This window comes from Cynoglossus semilaevis, chromosome 1, assembly GCF_000523025.1.
Source record: "Cynoglossus semilaevis isolate Cse_v1.0 chromosome 1, Cse_v1.0, whole genome shotgun sequence".
Taxonomy (NCBI): Eukaryota; Metazoa; Chordata; class Actinopteri; order Pleuronectiformes; family Cynoglossidae; genus Cynoglossus; species Cynoglossus semilaevis.
The window spans coordinates 979,425-990,058 of NC_024307.1; the positions used below are offsets into that span (position 1 = coordinate 979,425).

At 42.6% G+C, this 10,634-nt stretch overlaps 1 protein-coding gene across 1 annotated transcript in view; it reads right to left on the reverse strand.

The window, feature by feature from the left end:
- prkd3 (protein kinase D3) overlaps positions 1-10,381 on the reverse strand; it is a 37,906-nt gene extending 27,525 nt beyond the window's left edge. The window contains exon 1 of the mRNA XM_025058219.1: positions 9,687-10,381. Within this exon, the coding sequence (XP_024913987.1) occupies positions 9,687-9,959 (273 nt within the window). The 5' untranslated portion in view covers positions 9,960-10,381. The remainder of the gene's footprint in view (positions 1-9,686) is intronic.
- Positions 10,382-10,634: the final 253 nt, after the last annotated feature.

Here is a 10,634-nt window from a genome sequence, read left to right on the forward strand (position 1 = left end):
CACAAAACCCCGCCAGTATATAGGCGTTGTATATTGGCGGGCTAACTCTAGTACACATTTGATATGATCTCGTGGGCCAAAAATAATTACACCGCGGACCAGATTTGGCCCCCGAGCCAGAGTTTGACACACGTGTACCAGTAAATGTTGCAAAGTGAGTGCTGGTAGATCATGAGCAATTAATTAAGAAAATAAATATATATTTAAATATATATTTACTTATACATATATATAATTCTTATATTATTCCGTTTATATGAGTAAATATATATTTCAACGTAGGTGAATCACTTTAGCCTGGTCATGTCAACAGCAGCTCCCGGACCAAAAAAGTGTGGACACACCGAGCTCTCTTCACACTTCCTCGTCTCCCTTCACTGACCGTGTTTTTTCACACGTGTCGATACATGCATCTGTGCCGTCGTATTTGCACACATTCAGTGTCCAGAGGCCGGGGCGGAGAAGAGGAAGGCTGAGTCACAGGATCCAACGTCTCTCAGGAAGAGAACACTGTGATCTAAAACATGCTTGGCTAGGCCCCCGCACGCTGCTGCTGCTGCTGCTGCTGCTGCTGCTGCTGCTGCTGAGTTATATCCCCGCTGCGAGCCTCCTCCAAGGCCTCCACCTCACCGATGCACTACAGAACACTCTTCATCACCGGGAAGGACCGCGATACTCACCCCAACCACAAGGGCAGATAAACAGGTCAAACTGGGGGTGTTCATGAGATTGATGTTTAAAACATAGGGCGGCTCCAACAAATAACACGAAGGATTCCTCGAAGTTCTGTGTAACAGACCGCGCTCCGACATCTCCGTGGTCAGCAGCGAGAACAGGGATTCTTTTGTTTTAATTAACACTCACCGAAATACAACTGGAATTTCTGGAACTAAATTAAACTAAACACCGAGCGCGGCCAAATTCCAACACTCGACACCTTCTTCAAAACAGACACCAAGACCCAGTTTCTTAGAATGTTTAAACACACAGACAAGAATAATAGCTGCTCCGCTGTAGGAAAAAGTCGTTTAAACAGATGCTCACGCCGACGGCACAGGCAGAGCTGCAGCCGCGACCACGGCAGAGAGAGAGAGAGAGAGAGAGAGGATACAGACACGGAGAGCAGCTAAGAAATGATGAAGTGAACTGAAAAAACGGACACAATGACAACATTTAATATATTTTAAAAATCGGGCAAAAATCTCTTTATTTATCATCATTTGAAAAGTGTATCTGAAATATAACAAAATGACAATCCTGCCTTCCCCCCACCTCCCATGACTCACAAATCTTAGCCAATCAGCAACGTCTTGTATCACCATGTGATTGCACTTCCCCTGACACCTGCCTATCAGTTTGACAGATCAGCCTTCAACCTGAAAACAGGAAAGTTCTGTGAAACAACGCTGTGAAAACACACGCTAAATAAGACGTTTTCGCAGCCTGTGTGTCTGTGCTGCAGAAACCAATGACATCACTCTGCCGCCGTCGCACAGCCACGACCGAAATCCACGTGATCTTTGTCAAAGAACACCACAAAACATTATCTGGCCTGTTTAAAAATTCATCCGAGGTCATGTGGGGTCAGATCTGTCGGTAATAGCGTTTCTTCTGCACCGAGATGCTGAATCAGTCACCGAGTAGGAAAAAAACAAGCACGTGTGAAGGTCTTCAGGCTTAATGTCGGTGTCAATAAGCCAAGCGTGGCTCAGCCATTGGATCAGCACTTGTCATGGGTGACGACCCGTCAGCACGCCAACTTGAGGGGTGAACGCAGTTTGAAGTGGAAACGGAAATACCGAAGTTGTTAATGAGTAAATTAATAAGGCTAACGGAGTATCCTCTTCCAGTGAAGCGTGGTGAGCAGAGGTCGCCAAATTATGAATGGAAAACCGCTTCCCAGGAAGTGCTCTTAAATCGCCACGTACGGTTGGATTGACAAAGACAAAGACAAAGCCAGGATGTATTAGACGGCGCTGAAATGCCGCCGCTCTCGCTCTAATATAATCAAAATCAAAGCCCGTCCAGCAGGCTTTAGTGGAGCTTGGACTGATGGGAGATTATCATCACCTGCCATCGGCTGAAGTCAAGCACGGTGACGGGCACCGACGTGAACCAAAAAGGACGGAAAATCCAAAAGCAAAGCTACGCTCGGTGGCAGGAGCAGCTCCTCGCTGATGGTTCTGGCTCCTGACATCAGCAGCGGGGTGGCCACAGACCCATGTGTGAGGTTTGCCAACAGACAAGACTTGTCCACACACCCCCTCCCCTCCCTCCCCTTTTTTTCCCCCCACGGATGACCAATCTTCTCTGCTCTGTCATTCTCTGCCTCTTGTGGCCAGGCTCCATGTACTGCCTGTGCCACTTTACATTTAAACGCGAGCGAGGCGGCAGAAATGTGCACTGCAGATGGTAGAGATTACTTCGCTCACTTAACTTCAGAGATATTTTCTTTTTTTTTTTTTTCTTCTCCCTCTGTGTTTTTTCCACAAATTACTGCAAGATTGAAGAAATTAATAGATTCCTACTGCAGGGAGCCTTGGTGATGTATATAAACAACTGTTTGTATTTTGTTTTGTTTTTTGTCACCTCTATGACTCTGAAAAAAATAAATAAAACCAAGTTGGAAAAATGGGTAACTATGTTTTTTTTTTATGTGCTTTCCATTAAATCTCTGGCTTCATGTATATCTCTCATAAAGCCCTGTGCTGTTGGGACGCCCTCTGCAGTGAAATATGGCTGTCAGCTCAATAGGAAACGTGCAGATGTGGCCTTATATTGTTGAAATGAAGGAAAATGGGGGAGGTATGGATAGAGGGAGGCAGGGAGGGAGCGAGGGAGAGAGGGAGGAAGGGTGTTGATTTATTTACCGTGTGGCGTTTTGAGGTTAAATGCAGTTCTCTGTTTTTCCATCTGTACTCTTCTTTGTCACTGTTTTCTACTATATTGTCATTAAATGTATATAAAATAATGTGACTTTAAAGCTTTACCTGCTGTTACAAATCAGAACTTTACTTTTATTTTCTTTAAAACCTTTACCTTTTACTACAAAACGTTGATTAATTCCTCAAATTTTTCCAATCTGCGTTCTGTGCGTTGTTCAGTCCGGGCTGGTTTGAGGCTCAGAACAGCCTTTGTCTCAGTAATTACACAGGCAGATGTACAGCCCTCATCCAAAACTGTGAGTAACAGCAGTGATGAGAGAAAGCTGAGGGTTTTTTTTTTTCCTGCAGTGACTGTGCAACATTAGCTGAAAAATCGTATTTCAACAGAAATTAGTTCCGAAAGTTTTACCGTTTGACTTCACGCTTCGTCATTTTTTAGATTTCAAATCAAATAATTACTATTTCAAGCGGTGAAATCCTACCCACCAATCCCTCGGCAGCATCACATCATCCTCCAAAAATGCTTGGAGGAAGAGGAATGCTTTGTAGCTGGCTGTCTGTCCAGACCAGCCCAGTGGCTAACTGGGAGTCGTGAACTTTTGTCCTGTTACTGCTCCCTCACTGGCTGCACGAGAGAACTTGGGCGACAACAAACAGGAAGTGTCCAACAAGTGGAAGCCTCAAGATGTTTATCTGTGAATCATTCATCAAGTCCCATAAAAATCAGACAGAGGAGTAGCCACGAAGGAGCCATCACGGGTGAGATCTGAGCTAGCTGGTACCAAACTGGGAGAGTCTTCGCCCAAACGTGATGTCATTCTGCCAACGAGGGTTTTATTCACAAATGACTGTTCCTGTAGTTATAACACTGGCCCACATGACCAGGTCTTTCCTGAGTATTTACACTGTATGCAGATGACCATGACGATGCGATTAAAGTGAGCTACATCGGGGGTGCCCCCGTAGGGTGACCTAGCGGTATATACCACTCGGCTAGTCTAGGAACACCGTGGGATTCCCCCCAAATGAAGAAAGTGGCAGAAGAGAGCGAAGTCTGGGCTGCTTTGTCTACGCTGCTGCCTCCACGACCAGACCTTTGGATAAGTGGCATAAAATTAACAGTTGGAGGAAAATGTGTCCACTAGGGGGTTAAACCCAGCACATCATCAAACTCACCTAACTTCAGTCAAAACATCAGTTGTAAAACTGAATGCTGCTTTAGGGTTAGCCTACAACACGACTGGCTAGGTCCAGTTTGTCTACCTTCCTGCCATCGTTATGATGAGTCCAATTGTAGGTAAACAGCTATTGGTTAAAAAAAAAAGAGTATAATTAATCTTCTCCCCAGTTTTCTCGCACCAGAGGAACATTGAACACCACACGGAGGCCATGTTTTTCTAGAGTCAAGTCAACTCTGTGGCGCCATCAGGCCACCGTGCAGCCACAGCTTCCATTTCTGGGGTTTCTCGTTTTAGCCCGTCCTTAATGATGTTTACCTTCACAGTACGTCCAGTTTTAAGTACATCCTTTTAGAGTTAAGAGTAAAGGACCGGTCAGCCATTACTGTAGTACCAATAATACCACACCATCGTTAAAGGATGATTACGTTTTCGAGAATAAAACCTCTTTCAGACTTTCTTCTGTTTTATACAGTAGAATCTGAATGACCTTTGACCTGTTGTTCTGAAACATTGACAGATTATCTTTGAATGGAAAAAGAGTAAAGGGATGTGACTGGATTCTTTTGGAGTGAAGTACATTAGTAAAACTGAAGTTTTTTTCATTGTGATCGGCACCGGTCCCCAGACCAGGGGTTGGAAACCACTGTACTACGTCACCAGCATTTAAAAGGAGAAAATATATAAATATAAAAGTATATTTTTATAGTAAAGCTGGAGCAGGTCGGGGGGTGTCAGCGGTAAAGACAGCCTTTAATCCATTCTGTGGATGGAGTGGGTTCTTGCATGCTCAGAAATGCGGCCACATTCGTCCTCAAAAAAACCGCCTTCAAATGTGGTTTTTGTGATCAGAACTGTGGACGCATTCAGGATGGATTGGTTCGCATTCAGACATGTACTTAGAGCAGTCCACATGTGATCAGGTCACTCAGGACAAATAATAATACCAGGTTTGAGTGAGGTCTGAGAGACCGAGCCCGAGGTTGAAGTTGAAGCTGCCGTGGAGTGCATTTAACATTAACCACAAAACGAAGTGACTCTGGTCCAAACCGACGCTATCAAAACTGACTCCAGATCAGAGCTAAGCCATTCTGTGGGCTCCGGCCCAGTCATGTGGTCGAGCCGCTAGCAGGAAGAGGAACGAGCGGTATGAAATCTGTACAATACATTGCTTTAACAAGTGGCTGCCTGACTCCCAGTCGAACAATGAGAGTGATCCAAACCTAGAGGGTTCAGGAAAGGTATAAAATGTCAACCTTAAAGCCATGACTCTATATAAACAATAAAAGGGAAACGCCGCACGCAAACATCTGGACATTTCACAGTTCTACAACTTGGCTTATATTTATAGCCCATAAAGATGTGTTACTGTGTAATATTAGGCAGGTGGCCATAATGTTTTGGCCGACTGCTGTACGTACACCGCTTCACCATGATCCTCATGTGCACGGTAACGTTGGAACATTGTTTATGTTCACACAGTGCATACGTGTGAAGCACAACATGACCTGATTATTTCATGAATTTACCGCTGAATACAAAGCTGTAAACAAATCCACGTGTCAAAATCGCAATTTCATGAGTAAGTAATTATCTTATATGACCAACTGTATTACCAAGAACTAAGGACAGTTCTGAGTCCCACAAACACTGTGTGTGTTCTTCTATCTGCTGGGTGATTTTACCTCCATTTGAAGAATAAAGATAAAAAAAGGGACAGTTAGGAGGCTAGTTAGCATTAGCCCAGGATCTTGAGCTTTTGTTTTATGTTAAAATATTTAGCCTGAAAAATGTCTTGACTTGCAAACCAGTGTGCCGCACAGTTCAGAAAAAGAGGAACCGTTACAGAGTGTCGTTAGTTTACGATGTCCTACGACCTACGGCGTTTTGTGAATACGATGCCATCTCCCTTTGCGGGTTGTACGCCGTACATTGGATTGTGCTACTTTCTTTCATTTGCGTTGTTTTTATTAGACATTTTTTGCCCTTCGTTTTGGCTTCTAAGAGGTGCTTACGTCGCCATCTCCCTTTGCAGGTCGGATTGTGCTACTTTTTTTTCATTTGCGTTGTTTTTTTTAGACATTTTTTGCCCTTCGTTTTGGCTTCTAAGAGTAAGTCATTCTCTTCTGATGTTTTTATGTCCTACACCAGGGGTGTCAAACATACGGCCCGCGGCCCAAAAACAGCCCGCTAGCGTGTTCAATCCAGTCCACTTGATGAATTTAGAAAAGATAAGAAAAATACACAAAGCCTTCAGGATATTTTTTGTAAAATTATATTTCATTAAATATTAATAATTAGCAATATATATCTAATATATTTGTACTTATTTGCATGAAAACAAAGGGAAAAAAACATGGACTTTATAGTAATTTATAGTTAATTATGTTATTACTGTACTTAATGATCTCTGTACCTAATAATTAGGTGTGGACATAGGTACTTATTTACAGTATGTGAGTTCCAACTTACAAACAAATCGAGTTACGACACAGTGTAGGAACGGAACTCTGACGTCAAGTCAAGGACCCTCTGTTTTTAATTCCAGACTTTTCAAGAACACCCGTATGCTCATCAGCAAAGAGAAGGCTAACGTAGAAGAACGCACACCAGCTCTCAGCAGCACATACGGGATATATGGGAGCAGAGAACTTTCAGTCGTCCTCCATCTCCACTCAGACATGTCCGTGTCCACCACAAGTCCTCCGCATTTTCACCTCTGCCGAGAGACACCTTGAGGTTTTTTACATTTATTGGAGCTAGCCTAGAAGACGATAAACTGCTGAACTAGGACAGAGATCATCATCTGGAAAAGGTGTCAGGCATTAACGGGCTTTGTCTGACAGAGGCTTGGTTCTGTCATACATATTTCTGAACAAGAAGAAGGGCAGGGATGGACTGAAGAGTGCAGAAAGCCTACAGTCATATTTTCCGTTGATATCAAAGCCACATGGCTGGGTTTCATGAAATAGTTTAGGAAGTGCACGACATTTGGCAGCGTTGAATAGAAGAAACGCACAATGATGTGAGTGAATCAGCTGGATGCTATGATACTGGAGCGGAGCGGTGGCACGTAGTGGTGAAAACAATATACATTTTGTTCCGATTTTTTTTTTTTTTTTTTGTAAAGTTCCCACGACTGTTGGCCATAGATTGAACAGCTTCCTTCCCTCTGAGGCATCTTCAGATGAATGTATGTGATATGAAGTAGTACACGGTTAGAAAGCGGTAGTGTGTACTGTGTACTCTGAGGGCCCTGTGGCAAACGTTCAGCAACAAAGAGCCGCACTTCTGCTTTTCTTTGAGGCTCGTGTCGTGCGTTTCTCGTCTTGTGTCTTATGCCAAGGTTACAGGATCCATGTAAATACGCAGAGTGATGAGATTTTCTGCTCTGCCGACCAGAACTGTTCATAACTAGCTAGTGAGAATCAGCAGACCTCGTAAAGAACAACAATATTACCATGCTGCTCTGGAATGTCAACTTGGACAACGTCGAACCAAAGGACACGGGCCTCGGCACAGATAACTCTGTCAGGGCGATTTTCACTCGAGGTTTATTACAACTTCATCATCGCGGAGGCAGCGATGACTAGCGCTGTCCAACCAAAACTTTCAGATTGAAAGTGTTTTTTTTTTTTTAATCTCCTTCTCCCTGTACCCAGTCCATGAGAATTATAGAGACAAATGGAGTGGAGTGATCGTCATGTTGTAGGTTAAAAATACAGCAACGTGTGAAGGAAGCACACAGAGGCCATTTCATTATTCCAGCAGGCTTTTCCACATCATTAATCCCTCATAACTGGGAAATGCATTTTGTATAAAACGATTGGTCAGAGATTAGCAGCACCGACACTCAATATTCTAAGCTGCAACCGACAATTATTTGTAAAGACCATTAATCAGATAAGTCTTTTTTTTTTTACGCAGCCCTAAATTCATTCAATAAGAAGAAACTGTGGAAATGATGGAACGATGAATAGTGCTCTATACTAACCTGGGACATCTATTACCGTGTATTAAAGTAGCTTATTAAATACATATATATATTTGTTAGGGATGTCTGATATTACTGTAGATTACGGTATCAACAGATACCGATATGAAGCCGTATTAACCAAAAACTGCGATTTTGGTGAAACCTAGGCGTTGCGTTATCAGGTTTTCAATATCGGAGGAAAATCCGATAATGATTCTGATAGAGATTATTATTATTAGATCATTATTATGCTAATATCTGGACCATATTATTGATTTTATCTGACATCCCTTATGTTTATATTATAGTATAAATGTGCCAAAAAGTCAAACTAATTAAAGTTTAATTATCAGTCATAATTAAGTATAAGAATTAAATGTAAAATTAAATATAATTCACTTAATAAATGTAACTCAACTGTGTTAAGTATTATACAACATTTTATTTGCTGTATTTTTTAATTTGTTATACATCTTACATGTGTGCCAAAAAAAATGTTTTATTGAACTGTTTTATGTTTTAATCTTTTTGGCATTTGTTGCTTCAGGGTTTCATCCCCTCAGCAAAACTTTTTGCATAACAAGCATTATCGTGCGTTAGCGTTTTAGGAAATGAGGTCAGTGCACATTAGGAAACATCAAAAGTTAATGTTTGACGCCATAATCCCTGGGTATGAATTTAAAAAGCTCTCAAAGTCCCTGGCAGACACAAACCCTGATCAGCATTTAGGGATCGCTCACAGAACGCGGCACTGAAGCTGGTGCCTGGAGGTGAAGCGAAGATTAATTATTCCCAAACAGACCAAAATAAGATGTTAAGGCCCAATCACTTCACTTCAGTTGAGGTTACGGCCCAGTGTCGTTGTGACAAATGACTAAGGTAATGCAAGATTAAGCAGAAAATAAATTCAGTGAAATAAATTTTATACAACGCAGAATCATTGAGTACGTTTGTATGCGGTGTAAGCCGCTGCTGCTACATCACTGCATCAATGCTGTAGCGTGTTAGCTTCTGTGGCGTGTTAGCTTCTGTGGTTTTTGACAGAAGCTAACACACCTCATTGGGAGCACAAGACCAGATGCTAACATATAATGACTTGACTTGTTGAATAGAAAAAAATCTCGTAGTTCTCGAAAACTTAAATCAAAACTTTTAAAAGAATATTAAATATTGTATTTTCCGAACTATAAGTCACACTTTTTTGTTGAAAAGAAAAAAATCTCGGAGTTCTCGAAAACTTAAATCAAAACTTAAATATCGTATTTTCTGAACTATAAGTGACACTTTTTTTCATCCTTTGGCTGGGTTTGCGACTTATACTCAGGTGCGACTTATATATTAAAATATATAATTTCACACGTTTGTTATTTTCACCCTGACCCGGTCGCAAAAGGGCTTGTATACCCGTATCTGCTACTCCTCACAGTCTCACTTTTTTTTTCATCCTCTGGCTGGTGCGACTTATACTCCAGAGTGACATATGGTCCAGAAAAGGTAGTTGAAAAAATGTTTTTATCAGTAATCGTTTTCAATCAATAATTAGCCATTTCAGGCGACCCCATATGAATTCCAGGCAAACCCACATGGGGCTGCACCCTCAAGGTTGAAAAGGTCGAGATTAGCGATACACATGTAAGATGGCCTTACCTTCTGGTCCACTATGGAACACACCAGGTCCTTCACAGCGGACAACGACAGGTCGCTAGCCTCCAGGTTCACCGTCTCTCTGGTCAGTCCGATCTGCAGGAGGAAGGAGACCCCATGGAAGGAGCCGCCGGAGTTGGTGGGACTGGGGGCACTGTGACTGCCGTTGGACAGCCGCGTGTAGAGCGGTCCTGGCAGGGTTGGCGACGACGGATGGTGTGGATGGAGAGAGTGGAGGAAGGCTCGAGGTAAGGACGGGGGAGAGGAGGCAGACATTGGGTTTCTTCCAATAGTAACGTGAAATGCTGAATAGTGAAGGATTCAGAGAGGGGGGTCATAAACGGAGCACAGCTGGATCTCTGAGGTCAAACTTTTGGTGGGAGGCAGGGGGGGTGATGAGTGTTCCTCAGGTACAGTGACTCAGCTGGTTTTGGTTTTGTCAAAGTGGCATTGTTTGTTGGGAGATTTGGACTTTTTTTTAATAAGATGTCCAAACACCTGAGAATTCACACAACGCACTCATTGATTAAGTGGAGGAGGCGGAGGAGGAGGCGGAAAAGTCTTGGAATGATCCACTGGTTTATGCAGTGAAATCACTGCCACAGAATTTATAACCTGAAGTGGTGTTCTCTCTCCTTACTGAAGTCAGTAATCCACTCCGACCACAGGAAACCTGTCAGCACAAACAAACACACACACACACACACACACACAGATGGTTGTTTTTATAATGAAAAAAAATCACCAACTTGAACAAAGGAAGGTTCATATTAGAGGCTAACATGCAGCTAGGTTAGCGCCACCGCTGAACAAAGTTAGCTTTATGAATGAATGGGTTTCTGTTTGTACAAGTATTACAACATGTACCGTCTATAGCCAACGTATTGGGGTGGTTTTTTTCACTCAGAGAACATTTGAGTTTTCTTGATAAAAATACTGGGCTTAAACTGA